General features: G+C 38.6%; 1 protein-coding gene across 5 annotated transcripts in view; it reads left to right on the top strand.

Annotated features, from left to right (window-relative positions):
* The window catches only part of myh14 (myosin, heavy chain 14, non-muscle), a 43110-nt gene that overhangs the window by 21060 nt on the left and 2742 nt on the right, over window positions 1–19308 (top strand). For 2 of the 5 annotated variants that reach the window (XM_079624989.1, XM_079624986.1), the window contains 26 exons: window positions 2574–2695; window positions 3176–3245; window positions 3455–3615; window positions 3701–3809; window positions 4608–4739; window positions 4829–5035; window positions 5118–5255; window positions 5536–5659; window positions 6339–6510; window positions 6592–6804; window positions 7547–7691; window positions 7805–8011; window positions 8634–8738; window positions 8961–9113; window positions 9206–9454; window positions 11184–11396; window positions 11498–11710; window positions 11820–11981; window positions 12195–12323; window positions 12409–12497; window positions 13919–14042; window positions 14121–14329; window positions 15051–15159; window positions 15758–15930; window positions 16809–16835; window positions 17823–19305. In XM_079624989.1, coding sequence (XP_079481115.1) covers window positions 2574–2695; window positions 3176–3245; window positions 3455–3615; window positions 3701–3809; window positions 4608–4739; window positions 4829–5035; window positions 5118–5255; window positions 5536–5659; window positions 6339–6510; window positions 6592–6804; window positions 7547–7691; window positions 7805–8011; window positions 8634–8738; window positions 8961–9113; window positions 9206–9454; window positions 11184–11396; window positions 11498–11710; window positions 11820–11981; window positions 12195–12323; window positions 12409–12497; window positions 13919–14042; window positions 14121–14329; window positions 15051–15159; window positions 15758–15930; window positions 16809–16835; window positions 17823–18012 — 3945 coding nt within the window. In that variant the 3' untranslated portion in view covers window positions 18013–19305. Of the gene's footprint in view, window positions 1–2573; window positions 2696–3175; window positions 3246–3454; window positions 3616–3700; window positions 3810–4607; window positions 4740–4828; window positions 5036–5117; window positions 5256–5535; window positions 5660–6338; window positions 6511–6591; window positions 6805–7546; window positions 7692–7804; window positions 8012–8633; window positions 8739–8960; window positions 9114–9205; window positions 9455–11183; window positions 11397–11497; window positions 11711–11819; window positions 11982–12194; window positions 12324–12408; window positions 12498–13918; window positions 14043–14120; window positions 14330–15050; window positions 15160–15757; window positions 15931–16808; window positions 16836–17822; window positions 19306–19308 lie in introns of those variants that run through there. The other 3 variants (XM_079624987.1, XM_079624988.1, XM_079624990.1) reach the window with 2 other exon arrangements.

Raw genomic sequence — 19308 nt, 5'->3', positions numbered from 1 at the left:
AAACTCTACACACAGGTAAACATGAAACAACACTGGGAAATATACCATTCACATCTGTGTCAAATTGAAACTCTACTATCAACACCTAAACTCTGCTATCAAAACCTAACATTCCTTTGTCAAAATGTAACTCTGATGACAAAATGACACATACTTTCATCATATGCATACACTTTCAGATCAGGGGGAACACACTAGTCTACTTTATATAAAACACTGCAGTCACTGCAGTCAAAAGCAAATAGGCCTACTCAATATTGTACATTGCAGCACTGTACATTGTAGTAACATGAATTCAGATAAAGCAAAAAAAAAAAAAAAAAAGATAGAAAACACACTATGTAAACACATAAAATCATGGCAATTGTGCATATGTGGGCTCATGGATCAAAATATCCGCCTTGCATGTCGAAACCATCCATGGATTGCTGTCAGGCCTGTTCCATTGCCTGCAGAAGAGGCATGCGGGCATGTACTGTAAGTAATCATGGCAGGGGCGTAGCACAAGATCCCGGGCCCTATATGTATAGGCAGTCCTGATGGGCCCCCATGTTCCAAATATATTCCAGACTTTTCAAGGGCCCTCTCTCTCCTTGGGGCCCTGGTAATCAGTACTGGTTTTACCCCCAGTCCGACGCCCCGAATCATGGTATGTTTCACAAAAACTACCACTTTGGCTGCAAAAGGAGCATTAGCACCCTGCAATACCCTGTACACATCATGTGGTAATGGGATATACTGTAGTACAGTGCTGTAAATACCATCTAAGTAGAGTAGAAGGTAGAGAGGTGAAGACACCTGTTTTCTAGTCGGAATGTTCTGATTACAGATGCCACTGTGAAGCGGCTTAGATGTGGGTGGACTCTCTGCCCAGCTTCCCTCATAGTCAGGCAATGGTTGATAACATGGTCCACCAAAGTTGCTCTTATATAATCGAAGAGAAATAGGGGTCCGTGCATGGCCTCTTCGACCTTGTCCTCCTCCTCCTCATCCTCCTCCTCCTCCTCCTCTACCTTTCCCTATTGCTCTTCCTCCATCCATGCTTGCAAAGTTCTTGAAAAGTTATTTTTGTAGCTGGCTGATTGGTGTTCAGTTTTGCAAGTAAGTGCCTTCTGGTGTGTATTTGAGTGGTTGCAATAACCCGATGTGTTTTGTATTTTGGATACATGTGTTTTCCAAATGGCACCCTGAGCTTTCATTTTTTAACGAAGTGTCTTATGTAGAAAATAGAGTGTAGTATGCAGGACCAAGTGTGTTGCATAAAGGAGTAAGTGTGTTGCATAATTGCAACTAATGTGCAAAGCAGCGCTTTTGTTTAAGGTATGGGTACATGTGTTTGAGGTATGGTAACAAAAGCTTCAAGTTGTGTTACTTTAGTCTAAGCATGGGTCTATAGTGTTTAAGCAACGGGCAAAAACTGTAACTTTTGAAGGTCTCTTACAAAAGGTTTACATGCATCCAAGCTCAAAAAACACTTTATTTTCTCATAATATACTTTTGCAGCATCCGTTCTTTTCTCTCGGTGTCTGAAACAATTCGAAAAAGGATTCAGTCTCTCTAAACTGCACCTTTCCGCTGGCCTACTCTGCTCTGATTGGCCAGATGGCCCAGTCTTTTGTGATTGGTCTACCGCTAACAACGTGTGTCAGAAACTAAACAAACTACGTATATTACCTTATTCTGAATTTTAGCTCCAGGGGCTTCCTCAGCGCTTCTATACACAGTGATACTAACAATAAAGATGCCGTTGGTTTTACTGTATAAATACTGGACAGTCCTCATACTTTGGAAGTGCATGCAAAGTGGATTTGCTTTTCCAGCCCATAAATCAATTTTGTTTAGACATGTCGACAACACAAACCAAACTCTTCCAGGCCTAAGCTACAACTACAGTGTTTGAGGGCGGGGCAAAGTAGATGTTGTTCACAGGCAGCCAATGAAGACCACAGACGGGCATTATGCAAATTCGTCACAAACTTACGTAGGTTTGTGCAGGAAGCGAAACTGGATTTACTGAAGACTCGTTTCAGGCAGTTCAGAATCGGTTGTTTTGGAAGATTATATCTCCATTTGTCGTGCACTTTGGGCTTTAAACTTTGCTGACATTTTACATTCACAAACAGTATTTTACATTCATAACACACTATTGAAAAAGAATAATGGGGGCACTTCAAGACTCTATGATATATGGTATAAAACTACTAATAATAAGGTATTTATTGTGAGATTGCACAAAATGTTGGTTAAAATGTATTGTTATCAGTGGATATTGGATACTTAATTATGTATGCTCATTTAGATTACCTTTACAATCATCTAACACTCATTTAATCTGTAATATAACACTAATAATTGTATAAGTGTTCAATGTAATCTTTAGCAAATCTCAAAATATAGAAGCCATTTTCTTACTGTAAATTGTAATGTTTTAAATTGTTTGTGTTTAATTTTTTAATATATTTAGACAAAATATAGAATTTTAATATCATTGATGTTTTTTTTATTTTTTTTTTTTTTTTTTTTTTATACGGTATTGGGACATCCCTTACTTTTTGTTTTTTAAATAATCACAGGCAGGGAAGTTGAGTCCTCATCTGGTTCTGGATCAGCTGAGGTGTAATGGTGTGCTGGAGGGGATCAGGATCTGCAGACAGGGCTTCCCGAACCGCATCCCATTCCAGGAGTTCAGACAGAGGTGTGTGTGTATTCAACCATAATTTGTGGCATAAATTTGTACCCTGTAGTGAGCCAAGTCTGATAAATCCTCCTTTTGATCTTCATTTGTAAAACAGTATAAAAATTAAGTAAATAATGTAAATGAATTGTAAAAACAGAAAGTTTTTTTGTTAGGTTTAGTGCTAGATTAGTATTTATTACTAGCTGAAAATAATACTTTACTTTATAATAATACTTTAAACAATAGAAGTCTATGGAATTTCCCCATTTACAGTAGATAAGTAAACTGTGTGTGTGTGTGTGTGTGTGTGTGTGTGTGTGTGTGTGTGTGTGTGTGTGTGTGTGTGTGTGTGTGTGTGTGTGTGTGTGTGTGTGTGTGTGTGTGTGTGTGTGTGTGTGTGTGTGTGTGTTAAAAAATAATTGCTTACAGTATGAGATTATTGCTTCTTGCGTCTTATTTATATCTGTCTGCCTATTTTTCTGTTTGTGTATCTCTCAGGTATGAGATCCTGACTCCAAATGCTATTCCTCGAACCTTTATGGATGGGAAACAGGCGTGTGAGCTCATGGTAAGCGATGTCACTCAAACCTAAATCAAATATTTTATAATATTGATTTGATAGAGGATATTAAAAGAGTTTCGGTCCATAAATGTGACACAGATGCTTTAGGGTCAAGAACTGAGTGGGGAAGGTCAATGGTGCTGTAGTGTCCACCATTCAGATCTCTGGTTAGTATTCTACATGTTGTTGATTATGTATTGTTACTGTGTCTATAGATCAGTGCTTTGGAGCTGGACAAGAACCTTTTCCGGGTAGGACAGAGTAAGGTGTTCTTCAGGGCTGGAGTCCTGGCTCATCTGGAGGAAGAACGAGACTTGAAGATCACTGACACCATCATCCGCTTCCAGAGCGCGGCCCGTGGATACCTCGCCAGGAGGTAAGTGTCTGCGTGCGTATACGTGTGTGTCATAGGTTGTGTAATATGTGTGCATGTAAGTTTTAACTGACATGTGTTCTTTCAGGGCATTCCATAAGAAGCAGCAGCAGCTCAGCGCTCTGCGTGTGATGCAGAGGAACTGTGCAGCATACCTGAAGCTCAGAAACTGGCAGTGGTGGAGACTCTTCACCAAGGTAACGCAAAGCATTACACAACATGTGATATAAAGTAGAAAATGAAGTAAGCCTAATAATGAGTTTTTAAGGGGTTATATGTAGAATTGAGCCATTACGTAAACTGCAGCCAGTAACTCAAATCAAATCAAAACAGTAATAATGTAAAATATGATTACAATTTAAAATGTGTTTTCTATTTTAATATATTTTAAAATATAATGTATTCCTGTGATGGCAAAGCAGAATTTTAATCTGATTATTCCAGTCTTCGGTGTCACATGATCCTTCAGAAATCATTCTTCTTATATGCTGATATTTTCTATGTTGAAAACAATTGTGCTGCTTAATACTTTTGTGCAAACCATGATACATTTTCATTCAGGATTCTTTTATAAAAAAAAACATGTATTTTTTTGTAACAATTTTACTTACACTGTTGGTCAATTTAATGCACTCTTGTTGAATAAAAATATTAATAAAACTGACCAACTTTTGAATGGTAGTATGTTCTAGCATTAACTTAAATAATATGCCTCATGTGGTAACAAATGAATCAGTTTTATCAAGTTAGTTTATCAGGATAATTTGAATTAAGTCAAAAATCTTAAATTAAAAAAATTATTGCTTAAATATTAATGATACATATTACTTTTATTATTTACTTTTACTATTATTTTTTCTTTAAAATATTGTTAGTAAAATAATGCTTTAAAATAGCACATTGCGGTAACAATTACAGGTTGCCACTTTTTACAGTGTGAGTTGGGATGCGGCATGTCTTTTAATTTGCTTTTTGACCTTTGACCTCTCCTCCAGGTGAAGCCCTTGCTGCAGGTGACCCGTCAAGATGAAGAGATTCAGGCTCGGGAAGCTCAGCTTCAGAAAGCCAAAGACAAGCTGAGTAAACTAGAGCTTGACTTTACTGAACTGGACAAAAAGAACCAACAGGTGACTTTATTTAATTGTTTCACTCATTTTAGTTGTGCATGTTGGTAAACCAAAAGAAGAAAGATGTTTACACATTCCACACTTGACAGCTGTTGGAGGAGAAGTCAGTGCTGACCGACCAGCTTCAGGCGGAGGCCGAGTTATTCGCAGAGGCAGAAGAAATAAGAGCACGGCTGGCCAGTCGCAAACAGGAGCTTGAAGATGTGTTGGGAGAGCTGGAGAGCCGATTGGAGGAGGAAGAGGAGAGGACCGTTCAGATGACCACTGAGAAGAAGAGAGCACAGCAACATGTGCAGGTGAGGAGGACTGAAGCTTTTGTCAGTGCCTGATGTCTACTATTGAATATCTTCTGTCAAGATTATTGTTGCTTTCTCTCAGGATCTGGAAGAACAGCTAGAGGAGGAAGAGGGGACACGTCAGCGCCTCCAGCTGGAGAAAGTCACCCTGGAAAGCAAAGTGAAGAGTCTGGAGGCCGAGACCTTGACTTTGGGAGAGCAGAGAGACAGATTTAGCAAGGTAGTTGAAGTCGCATGAAACAGAAGTTGCAATAGTCTTGTCTTCCCTATTGTGAGATATATCCAAGTAAAACGGCTTCTTGAACAAGAAAAAAATGTAGGGCGGGACTTGATTTTTCCCATTGGGAATTTATTGGATTGTTGGATAATAAATACTGCAGTATTTCATAAAGAAGTAAGAATTGTCAGTTTTGATTTCATGATGATTTTAAAGAGAAGAGGGTTGTTTATTTGTCAATGTTACAGCGGCTTATGAATCTTTCCGTCTTTCTCTTTCTCAGGAGAAAAAACAGTTGGACGAGAGACTGAATGAAGTGGCAGATCAACTAACAGAGGAAGAGGAGAAGGTGAAGAGTCTTAACAAGCTGAAAAACAAACAGGAAGCTGTCATCGCTGATTTAGAAGGTAACAGTACTTGACTTAATACATTTTAAAAAGTTGAATTTAGGCTTTGTGTCTTAAATTTCAAGAATGCAGTCATTAAATATTGCAGAACCACAATGAACGTTCTTTTTTTACATTGTCATTTTAGGTACAATTTTTGTATATATATATAATTAAATCCTTTTATTTAGCAAGGATACATTAAATTGATCAAATGTGACAGTACAGTATTTTACATTGTTACAAAAAAAAAAATACATTTAAAAAAAATGCAAATAAAATGTTGTATTCATCAAAGAATCCTGAAAAAAAGTATCATGGAAAAAAAAAAGTATCCACAAAAAATTGTTTTTCCACACCTGTTTTCAACATTGAAAATATTAGAATGATTTATGAAGGATTATGTGACATTGAAGACTGGAGTAATGATGCTGAAAATTCAGCTTTGCCATCACAGGAATAAATTACATTTTAAAATATAATATATTATTAATATAGTTTATAATATATTAAATTGTAATAATATTTAACAACATTAATGTTTCTTACTGAATTTTTTTAATCAACTAAATGCAGTCTCGGTGAGCAAAAGAGTTTTACTGACCCCAAACTTTTGAACAGTAGTGCAGCTCATTTCAAAGGAACGCTTTTCCATGCAATGATAGTTCAAAAGCACACCAAGTCTCTTTCTCTCCTTTAGAGCGCCTGAAGAGGGAAGAGCAGGGCCGTCTGGAGCAGGAGAAATGGAAGAGACGGATGGAAGGTGAATCAGTGGAGGCTCAAGAGCAGCTGTCTGACCTGAGCTTACTCGTCACAGAGCTGAGAGGAAGCCTGAGCCAAAGAGAGAAAGAGATCACCACACTACAGACACGGTACACGCACAAACACAAGTATACCTTATGGTGAATCTGGCTCAGTTGCTAATAATTTTGCTCTCTTTTTCTTTCTCTTAGGCTGGAAGAAGAGGGGGCACGTCGTACCGAAGCTCAGAGAGCCCTGAGAGAGGCCATGTCTCAAGTCTCGGAGTTTAAAGAGGAGGTGGATAATGAACGAGGGATGAGGGAGAGAGCCGAAAAACAGAGGAGAGATCTGGGGGAGGAGTTAGAGGCTTTGAGAACTGAACTAGAAGATACACTGGACACTACAGCTGCCCAGCAAGAGCTCAGGTGTGTGTGTGTGTGTGTGCGTGTGTGCGTGTGTGCCTGTGTGCGTGCGTGCGTGTGTGTGTGTGTGTGGTCAAATACCTTACATGTGCTTTAGTATGTTAGTCAACACATCAAAATAAGTGTACTTCTTTAAAGCATTACAAATTATTATTAAAACAAAAAACATACTTAAGTGTGTTAAGATAACGGTGTAACCCAATGTCACAAAAGGACATGTATTATAGTTCATTTTTTTACTTTAAAGTGTTAGTTTATTTCGTTCTTGATCAAAATAAAAATCAGTAGATTTATTAATTTTTTTACTTTAAAGTGTTAGTTTATTTCGTTCTTGATCAAAATAAAAATCAGTAGATTTATTCTTGTTTATTTTGTCTATTTAAATTCTATTTACAAACTCACCACACACAATAATGGTCAATAATAGCTGTAATTTGTTGAAAGCTAATCTTTTTCTGAAAGCACAGCTTGGCACATGAAGATAGCACATTGTTTTAGAATTTTAAAGTCAAAAAATCTAAATATGTGAAAAACACCTATTTTAGCTTCAGGTTCTAAAGGGTTAAGAAGAAAAACACTTAAGTGGTCTTTTATTTCATTAATACTATATTATCTGCAAGCTCAATTTAAAAAAAAAGAAGATTTTAAGTATTAAGCATATTATTTAAAACAATTAAGCATACTTCTTTTACAGAAGGGTAGACTAGAGTTAACCACAGGCATTTTGGTGTGTGTGTTTGTTTAGGTCTCGTCGTGAGGCTGAATTAGGAGAGCTTCAGAGATGTTTAGAGGACGAGACCCGTCGTCATGAAGCTCAGCTGTCAGAGCTCCGCATCAAACACACCGCTGCCATAGATTCCCTACAGGAGCAGCTGGACAATGCCAAGAGAGTGAGTCCTAGCATTTACGTCGTCAAATGCAGCTTGTTTGGAAGATTGGTTGTTTCACTGGGAAACTAGCTTTTGTATTGGTACATGTCCAAGTTTTGTGCGTATCTCCACAGTCCCGTCAGTCTCTGGAGAAGGCGAAGGCCGTTCTGGAGGAGGAGCGTATGAACCTGAGTGCTGAGCTGAAGACATTACAGGGAGGGAAGATGGAGAGCGAGAGGGGCAGAAAGAGAGCAGAGGGACAGTTACAGGAAGTCAACGCACGCCTCTTGCAGGCCGATAGAGAACGAGAGGAGCGAGAGGAACGACTCGTTAAACTCCAGGTAAAATGGGAAAAAAGAGAGAGGAAATGGGCTTAATTGTAAAAAAATATATATATATTTTCTACTAAGGCCACTACTTTCTCAGTGTGAACCCGAGCCCGTTTGACATCAGAGTTCAATTGATTTGGTTTATGTAAAAATGTTTATCTGAACTCTGGTGGGCACCTGGGAACTGCTCCCAAATATTCCTGTTAAGGATGTCTTAGGTACGGCTGATGTGAACTCTGGTACCGTTCACTGTTAAGGTGCGGCCACATTGTTTTTCTTTATTATTTCTTTTTTTTAGCTGTGCTTCATTAACCTTTTTCGTTTGCAAAATTTGTGACCACACCTTTAAGCTGACAGCAATTCCTTCCCATTCTGGAAAATCTAGCTTAAGATGGTAGCTATTTTGGTGCATGGTAGCTGGTTTCTATATGGCCCAAACTGGACATTAGCTGGTAATTTGCTGGTTTACAAACCACCTTGTTACAAACATTAGCATTACCTACTTAGGTTGGGATGACCAGCCAGTAAATGTTTGTTGCTGGACCACTTTTAAATTTTAAATGAAACTCCAAACCTATGGATCAAACCAATTATGAAACGATTCTAATCTCTCTTTGAAATCTCTCCCTCTCAGTCAGAGCTTGAGTCTCTGTCCAGTTCCCTCTCCTCATCTGACTCCAAATCTCACCGTCTACATAAGGAGGTCAGCAGTCTGGAGAGCCAACTACATGATGTGCAGGTAACTTTTGTGTGTGTGTGTGTGTGAAAGTGTGTGTTTTAATTTGCTCTCTTTTGCTACATATTAATAGGCTCGTGGGACTTAACCAAACTGCTTTTCTCTGCTCACTCTCATTGTTGTTCTATTTCAAAGCAGATCTTAGAGACTGTGATTTCTCTCTGAGACTGTGAATGTGAGGGCCTCTTAATCATGCTTACTATTTGTGTGTGTGTTATTTTTTAGGAGTTACTGCAGGAAGAGACACGGCAGAAGTTGACGCTGGGCTCACGTGTGCGTGCTCTAGAGGAAGAGAAAACTGGACTGATGGAGAGACTAGAGGAGGAGGAAGAGAAGACCAGAGAACTTACACGCCAGATTCAAAACCATACACAACAGGTTTACACCCATTTGCAAATCCAGGAAAACATTTTTATTGTTCAAACCATCTTTACTCCATTTTATCATATTCTTTTTATGTGCCCATGCAGCTATCTGATCTGAAGAGACAAACAGAGGAAGTGAATTCAGCAGTGGAGGTCGGGGAGGAGGCCAAGAGGAAGTTGCAGAGAGAGCTGGAGAATGCTACTCAGAGAGAGAGAGCCAAAGAAGAAGAGAAAGAACGCATAGAGAGGCAGAAAGAACGGCTGAGAGAAGAGATAGAGGACATGACTATCGCTCTTCAGAGAGAGAGACAAAACTGCACTGCTCTGGAGAAGAGACAGAAGAAATTTGATCAGGTACTGTAGGGGATGGATGGATTGACAGGTGGATGAGGGATGGATGGATTGACAGGTGGATGAGGGATGGATGGATTGACAGATGGATGGATGGATTGGTGGGCTGGTGGATGAGGGATGGATGGATTGGATGGATGGATGGATGGATGGATGGATGGATGGATGGATGGATGGATGGATGGATGGATGGGCTGGTGGTTGAGGGATGGATGAATTGACTGGTTGATGGATGGACTGATGGATGGATGAATTGACTGGTTGATGGATGGACTGATGGATGGAGTGATAGATTGACTGGTCGATTGATGGATGGATGGGCTGGTGGTTGAGGGATGGATTAATTGACTGGTTGATGGATGGACTGATGGATGGAGTGATAGATTGACTGGTGGATGGATGGATGGGCTGGTGGTTGAGGGATGGATGAATTGACTGGTTGATGGATGTACTGATGGATGGAGTGATAGATTGACTGGTGGATTGATGGATGGATGGATGGATGGATGGATGGGCTGGTGGTTGAGGGATGGATTAATTGACTGGTTGATGGATGGACTGATGGATGTAGTGATAGATTGACTGGTGGATTGATGGATGGATGGATGGATGGATGGGCTGGTGGTTGAGGGATGGATTAATTGACTGGTTGATGGATGGACTGATGGATGGAGTGATAGATTGACTGGTGGATTGAAGGATGGATGGGCTGGTGGTTGAGGGATGGATTAATTGACTGGTTGATGGATGGACTGATGGATGGAGTGATAGATTGACTGGTGGATTGATGGATGGATGGATGGATGGATGGATGGATGGATGGATGGATGGATGGATGGATGGATGGATGGATGGATGGATGGGCTGGTGGTTGAGGGATGGATTAATTGACTGGTTGATGGATGGACTGATGGATGGAGTGATAGATTGACTGGTGGACGGATGGATTGACCTGTGGATCAATGGAGAGATAGATAGAGGGATGAATTAACTGGTGGATTGATAGATGATGGACTGGTGGATGGATGGTTGATGGACTGGCTGGTGGATGGATGGATGGTTTGACAAGGGGATCAAAGTAGAGATGAATGAATGAATTTACGAATTTACTGGTGGATTAATTGATAGATTGATGGACTGGTGGATGGAGGAATGGATGGATAGATTGACTGGTGCATGGATGGAGTGAGGGAGGAATAAATGGATTGACTGCTGGATCAATGGAGGGATAAATGAACTGATGGATGGATGGTAGGTATGGGCAACGATTAATCGCATCCAAATTAAAAGTTTGTGTTTACATAATGTATGTGTGTGTACTGTGTATAATTATTTTGTATATATAAATACACACACATGCATGTATATATATTTAAGATTTTTTGTTTATGTATATATAAAATATTTATATATAATATAAATTATATATATAAATATATAAACAGTACATGCAAATATTTCTTAAATATATACATGCTTGTGTGTGTATTTATATATTCAAAATAATTATACACAGTACACACACATACATTATGTAAACACAAACTTTTATTTTGGATGCAATTAATCGCGATTAATCGTTGCCCATCCCTAATGGATGGACATTTAGATGTATTGATAGGAAGATGTATGAATAAATTCATATTTGGACATTTAAAAAGTAAAAAAAATTGGTTAAAATTTTAGCAGTGCAGCTCCAAATATTCATCCCCCTTTGACCTTTGACCTTCAGTGTTTGGCAGAGGAGAAGGCAGTGAGTGCTCGGCTGCTGGAGGAACGGGACCGCGCAGAAGCAGAGAGTCGAGAGAAAGAAACACGCTTCCTGTCTCTTTCTAGAGCATTGCTGGAAGCAACAGAGCAGAGAGATGAGCTGGAGAGAACCAATAAGGTGCTCCGCGTGGAGATGGAGCAGCTCGTCAACGCCCAAGATGACGTCGGCAAAAATGTACAGCTTGCGTTTTACCTGTGTGCTTACACAGTTTATTAACATGTCATAGCATAGTAATAGCAAAAACATATTCTGTTCTTTGACTTTTTTCGCCTCAGGTTCATGAGCTAGAGCGTTCTCGGAGGGCTTTGGAAACAGAGGCACAATCTCTGAAAGAACAGACCCAAGAGCTGGAGGATGAGCTGACAGAGGCGGAAAACGCTCGCCTCAGACTGGATGTCACTCTTCAGGCCCTTAGAGCTCAGTTTGAGAGAGAGATCAGCACTAAGGAGGAGAAAGGAGAAGAAAAGAGGAGAGCACTTAACAAACAGGTAACTGCCCTCAGCAGAACGAAGGAGTGAAGGGATGAGTCTCTGAAGATGTTCAGAGCTGAAAAAAAGCTCCTGTTTTCTCACATTTCCTCTTCTATTACTTGTTCAGGTGCGAGAGCTTGAAACAATGCTTGAAGAGGAGAAGACTCAGAGAGCTCAGGCTTTGACGGTCAAGAAACAACTGGAGACCGAGCTGCAGGAGGCTGAGGCTCAGGTGGAAACAGCCAATCGGGGCAGAGAGGAAGCACTTAGACAGATGAAACGTCTCCAGGTTTGTCAGTTCAGTTCATTTCGAAATAAACCACAAGACATTTTTTAAAAGGTGTTGCTGAGAGCTGTGATATAACTAGTTGCTTATTGTAGATCAGGGCTCAATTATTTCATTACGAAGGCCAGACTTCATTCAAATAAACCAGGGGCCCTATCAAATTTGATTGATTGATCCTTGATTTGGATATTCAGTGTGTTCCTGTGTGTGTTTTAGACTCAGATGAAGGAGCTCATTCGTGAGCTTGACGAGACCAAGTTGGCTCGAGACGAGATCGTCGTCCAGTCAAAGGACAGCGAGAAACGACTGCAGACTTTGGAGGCAGAACTGTTACAGTTGACAGAGGTGTGTAACCCAGAAGATATTTGAAATGCATCTCCTTCATTCTTTTTTTCCTCTCTCATTCGCTGTTATTTTGGTACTCTCTCAGGAGCTGGCCGTTTCTGAGAGGCAGCGGAGACAGGCCCAGCTGGAGAGAGACGAAATGGCGGATGAAATTGTCAACACCGCAACTGGAAAGTCAGTATCTGTTTGTGCTTGTGTTGAGGTTCATTGACCCCGAGATATCTTTCTGTTTAGGGAGGATGAGATGCATCCTGTTGTGTATGCTTTAGAAACAACACTAAATAGCACTCACAATACATTTAAAAATGTTCCTCTATTAAAGGGATAGTTCACCCAAAGATGAAATTTACCCCATGATTTACTCAACCTCAAGTCATCCTAGGTGTATATGACATTCTTCTTTCAGACGAACACAATCGAGTTATATTAAAAAATGTCCCGGCTCTTCCAAGCTTTATAATGGCAGTGAATGGCCGTTTATGTTTTGAAGTCCATAAAAAAGCATCCATCTATGATAAAAGTGCTCCACACGGCTCTGGGGTAATAAAGGCCTTCTGAAGTGAATCGATTTTATTTATAAAAATATGGATATTTTTCTTACACGAATACATCGATTCACTTCAGAAGGCCTTTATTAACCCCCCGGAGCCGTCTGGAGCACTTTTATCATGGATGCCATAAACTGCCATTCACTGCCATTATAAAGCTTGGAAGAGCCAGGATATTTTTTAATATAACTCCGATTGTATTCGTCTGAAAGAAGAATGTCATATACACTTATTAAGATGACTTGAGGGTAAGTAAACCATGGGCTAATTTTCATTTTTGGGTGAACTAACCCTTTAACTTTCTTAATACATGTTCCTTAATACATGTCTTATGTCATAATTGTAAATCTAAAACGTCTTTATTTTTTGGCTACACTACCGTTTAAAGGTTTTGGGTCTGTATGATATATATATGTATATATATATATAATTTATTTTATTTTATTTTTTTAAGAAATTAATGTTTTTATTCAGCAAGGAGACAGTAAATTGATCAAAACTGACAGTAAACTCATTTATAATGTTACAAAAGATTTCTGTTTCAAATAAATGTTGTTCTTTTTAACTTTCTATTCATCAGAAAGTTTTCAACAATGATAATAATGAGAAATGTTTCTTGAGCAGCAAATCCGCATATTATAATGATTTCTGAAGGATCATGTGACACTGAAGACTGGAGTAAATTATGCAGAAAATTCAGCTTTGCCATCACAGGAATAAATTACATTTTAAAACAGATTAAAATGGAAAGTTATTTTAAATTGTAATAATATTTTGTATCAAATAAATACAGCCTTGGTGAACAGAAGAGACTCAAAAACAGAAAAAAATCTTACAAACCCAAATATGTGAAAGTTAGTGGATGTTACACCCACTTTCAAGTCCTTTCCTACAGATTAAAAATATTTTTTTGGAAGTATTTTTAATACCAATATTATTGGCAAATATTATTCCCTAATGCACTGATGAATAGTGTGCAACACAAGGCCGGTTTATAAAAAAATAAATAGGACTCATTTATTGTCTTTAACTTTGTTTGTCCTGCAGATCTGCACTGTTTGATGAGAAGCGGCGTCTTGAGGGAAGAATCACTCAGCTGGAGGAAGAGTTAGAGGAAGAACAAAGTAATGCTGAACTAATAGCCGAGAGACACAGGAAGAGCACCTTACAGGTACACAAAGAAGCACACCACACTATCACACAAACACATAGAGACAGAGCACTTTACATCTCTCTCTCTACTTTTTAGGTTGAGACTCTTACAGTCCAGCTATCTGGAGAAAGGACACTTGCACAGAAGAGCGAGAGCGCACGAGAGTCTCTCGAGAGGCATAATAAAGAGCTGAAGACTCGTCTCACCGAGATGGAGGGAACTGTGAAGGGGAAACATCGCCTCAGCGTCGCCGCCCTTGAGGCCAAGATAGAATCGATGGAGGAACAAATGGAGCAGGAGAGACAGTAAGAAAACAGTGGGGGGTGCTAAAGGAAAACTTGGAGGTCAAATGAACGGATGTCTTCTGAATGTAAAAAGAAATCTGAATGATTTTCTTATTCAAGTTGAGTCACATTTATTTATATAGCACTTCTTACAATACAAATTGTTTCAAAGCAGCGTCACATTAATAAACAGGAAAATAAGTGTAATGCTGTATAATGCATTCATTATGAAACAAATTCAATTTCAGCTGTAAAACAGCACTACAGAAGATAATAGTGTCATTATTCAACTGTCAATGTTGCAAAGTTCATCAATAATGAAACAAGTCCAATTCCGCTATAAGCATCTCTACAGAAGGCAATAGTGTCCTCATTCAGCTCAATCAGTGCAATGTTGATTCAGTTTAGCAGAATGTCAGAACTGCTCTTTTACATACAATTCAAGTTTATGGGGACCAGGGACTGCTCAGCTCTAAAAAGAACAAAAACTAGCATAAAAATGGGTCGAAAGCCATTGGTGTGACTTAAAATAAAGCTTAAAAATAAAGATTGGCAGCTATGGCTACCATTTAAATTGCATTTCATGATCAAGAGGATACGTTTTTTTGTTGAAAAAGCGAGAAAAATAATTTTGTAATAATTTTTGCATGAATTATTCTTTTAAGGTTCTTCATTCTCTGTGAAGAGCAAACCAGCAATGTGACTGTTTTGTGTGTCCTCTCTTCCTTTTCTCTCTTCCTAGAGAGCGAGCCATAGCCAATAAGCTGGTGAGGAAAACAGAGAAGAAACTGAAGGAAGTTTTGATGCAGGTGGAGGATGAAAGGAGACATGCAGATCAGTATAGAGAGCAGGTACTTCTCCAAAAGCTCCAAAACTCCTCCCTTCAGGGCAAAGCATCTCAGCCTGGTTTAATAAATTGCATAAAATATAATTAATAAGATATATATATATATAATTTTGTTTATTTAATCTAAATAACATTGGCAAAGGATAGAAACTAAGGGCTAGCGTATGATTTGTTACACTGAACTAATTGTTTTCTTTTTTCCATTAATTTTCTTAAGCTTTCAAAAAAGTAATTCTCCATAAAACATTTTACTAAGGAGTTCTACTTTTAACCAAATCAATCAACTTGAGATACATCACATTAAAACAGTCAATTCAAATTGCCAAATGATTAGGACATTAACTAAACTTTAAAATTGGGGTTAAACGAGGCAAAGGTAAAATAGTGTGTACTCGTAGCTTAAGGGAATGAATCCTTTTCTTTTTTTTTCTTTTCTTTGAAATGCCTATATTACATAGCATATGTAGCGTCTGTTACCTAACCAGCCTTTGTTAACCCACACAAACTCATATCAGGATTTGCAGGATTCGCTTCAGGGTTGTGGGTTGTTCAGTACAACTGCAATTCTACATTGATAAATCTCTCTCTCTTTCTCTTTGTAGTTGGATAAGTCTATGGGGCGTCTCCGTCAGCTGAAGAGGCAGTTAGAAGAGGTGGAGGAGGAGAACTCTCGCTCCAACGCTCAGCGCAGGAAACTACAGCGAGAGATGGAGGAAATGAGCGACGGCATGCAGAGCATGAACCGCGAGCTCAACACTCTCCGATCCCAACTCAGGTAAAGATTATCATGGCATGTTGTGAAGTTTGCCTTTTTTTGTGTAAAATTCAAAGAGAGTAAGATGAAAAAGCAACAAGCAGTTTAGGGTCCAATTGTCACTATTACCTGGTTGCTCATTAGCATGCACATTACTTGGATATTGGCTGTTTATTAGTACTTTTAAAGGACATATTAATGCCTTTCTGCATGACCATATTCTACATCCCTTAACCCTAAACTTAACAACTACCTTACTAACTATTGATAAGCAGTAATTCTGAGTTTGTCGAGGCAAAAGTCATAGTTAATAGTTAGTTAATATTGAAAATTGTACCCTAAACTATTGTGTGACCATGTTTTTTTTTCTAATGACTTTCTAATGGCTCAGATTTGGTAGAAATAACTCCTTAAAGGGGGTAGTTCAGCAAAAAATGTAAACTCTGTCATCATTTACTCACCCTCATGTCGTTCCAAATCTATAAGACTTTTTCAGAACACAAATGAAGATATTTTGAATGATCTCTCCCTCCATTGAAAGTCTATTCACCCAAAACTCTGATGCTTCAAAACGTTCATAAAGAGATTGTAAAACTAATCCATATGAATTGAGCGTTTTAATTCAAATCATCAGAAGAAACACAATAGATTTGTATGATGAACAGACTTAATACTTAATGTATGCTTTCATTCACATACAGTATAAACATGTGTATGGAAAAATAGCTTGTTGCTGGAAACTTGTCACAATGCCTCTGGTCAGGACAGTGACGGTTTCAGTCTTTTAGTTGTTAATACATATCCATTTTTTGTTGTGCTGTGTGTGCATGTTTCATTGACTCATCTAATGTGTCTTGTGTCCATCCATATTTGTGTGTTTGTCTCCTACACCAACTCAGCATCACAGAACGGCAGAAGTCCGAACAGTAGGTTTTCATACTAAAGTGTCAGACTGTGTGTTTTGTGTTCCTCTCTGAGCATTTCCTGTCTCCTCTTGATTCTGGTGGTGTGTGCCCTGTTGAGATTAGAGACAGTCCTTTATAACTGATTTATTCTGAAGCGTATCAAGATGGTGTAGTATGCATTGGATTGTGGGTCACTTCCTGTTTATAAATGGTGATGAATCACAGATTCTCTGTAACACTAATCATTTCATTTTCCTCTTTTTCCCACTCTTTCTTTCTTCCAGTTCATAAACAGTGACCCCAAAAAGTATTTGAACACTTAAGTCACAATTCAAAATGTATGAATGTCTTTGTATTAGGCGACAAAACATCAAAACAACGCTTTTTGTTTTGAGTTATTGTTTTGTTTTGTGTTTTTTTTATAGAACGAAACATTTAAAGCAAAACATTTTACAAAAAAAATGTACACTGAAAAAACTTTAAAAAAAACTAAATTAACCCTTTCCACGCCAGCGTTTAAAAAAAAAAAGAAGTTGCCAGCCACCACCAGCATTTTTGATAATTTTCACAACAATTTCATAACCCCCAGAATATCTGAACATACAGTATATCAAAAGAAAGAACACAACGTCATGCATTCTTTTTTATCAACTCTTGAATGTGGGTTCAAGTTTCATAAAAAAGCAACATTTTAAACAAAAGCTGAGAAAATCAAGTTGTTTTTTTTCAAAGACTACAATGCGCATAAGCTTTTATGGCTTGTTTCTGCTCCTTTTTTTTCTGTGTTTTGATCCGGAGATTCTGTACTCTTTATAGCACAATCAATTGCTATACTGCAAAAACGGCTAGAGAATGTTATCATTGTTTGCAATATTTTTATTGCAATATGCAGTTCGTGTGACACAGTAATTGTCTAAAAATAGCCAAATATATTTCGGGGACACTGTCTATGTATTTCGCGTTCTGTGTATGAATTGCATGTGATTCTATTCTCTGTTTCTGTCTCAGGCGAGCTCCGCTCCCTCTCTCCATGCGTGGTGGCCGGAGGGCTCTGGTGGATGACCTTTCTCAGGAGAACTCTGATTCTGAGGATCCAGGTGCTTCCCCCACCCCATCCAGCGGCCCGCCGGGTACCCCCACACCCTCAGACAACGCCCTGGGACCCCCTCCCGCCTACAGCCTTACAGACGCTGAATAAGAAGGGGGAGGAGTGAAAGATAAACAGTTTTACTGGTTTAACTCGCATAGCTTTCGCAATCGTACACATAACAGAACATCCATGCAGTCACACATAAACTTGAAAGTAGTTCATGTGATTTATTGATTTTAAATGAACAGATGAATTAGCATGCAAGATGGAGAAAGCCGGATGCAGTATTCTTATAGCGCTGTTTAAACCAAACAAGCAGTGAGTAAGGACTGCATTTTTAAAGTGTGTGGGGGGGGGGAACTTAATTTCCCAACATTTATTGGGAAATACAAGTACTGTATATCAGGCTTCATGTGGCAAAATTATGATGGCCACCTCAAACTCTTTTAATCAATCAAAAGCCATGTGTTTAGGAGAAATTAGCATGTAATGGCAATCAAAGGCCATTTGGTATTGCACAGATGATCCACCATCAGGCTAATATGCATCGTCTGTAGTCGCACAAGCCATCAAACCCTCAAAGGCCTGAGAAACTTTCTCTCGCTCACTTCTAAAATAATGTCATGTTTGAAGAAATTGAGAACTGAACAGGTACAAGGATATCTCTTTGGTATTTTAGATTATCTGTGTTTTAAATTTTAGAAGTGATAGCTCTACTTCAGATAAATAGACAACTTTGCTTTTTGTTAAACATGATTCGGCAAAGGCAAAGATGATAATTATGGAAGCCCATTTCCACCCCAGAGTAAAAGAAAAAAAAAGGGTACTTTGCCACTTTAAATGTCACAGTTGCGACTCTGATTCTCATAATTGCGACTTTATTTCTCAATATTGTGGCTTGACATTTCACAGTTGTAAGTTTGTTCCTTGCATTTGCGACTTTATAAATCACAATGTGACCTAATATCTCAAAAAGTGACTTTATATATTGTAATCGCTTTCTCAATATTGTGACTTTACATCTCGCAATTGCGAGTTTTTTTGCTAATTGCGACTTTACATCTCACAGTTGCAAGTTTGTTTTTCACAGTTGTGACTTTACAACTCACACCTTACATGTCGAAATGTGACTTTATATCTTGTAATTGTGACTTTATATCGCAGTGTGACTACATCTTGCAATTTTCTTTCTCAATATCGTGTCTCGCAGTTGTGAGTTTGTTTCTACTAATTGTGACTTTATAACTCACGATGCAGCGCAATATCTCGTAATTGCGACTTTGTATCTCACAGTGTGAATATTTCTTATTTTAACTCTTTCCCCGCCGGTGTGTTTTATGTAAGTTAGCATTCAACGCCAGCATTTTGGATTATTTTCACAATAATTTAATGTCCCCCAGAGTA

Source organism: Phoxinus phoxinus (assembly GCF_949152265.1).
Source record: "Phoxinus phoxinus genome assembly, chromosome: 10".
Classification (NCBI taxonomy): domain Eukaryota; kingdom Metazoa; phylum Chordata; class Actinopteri; order Cypriniformes; family Leuciscidae; genus Phoxinus; species Phoxinus phoxinus.
Note: the sequence above shows the minus strand (reverse complement) of the source record. Positions and strands in the feature narration are given on the sequence as shown.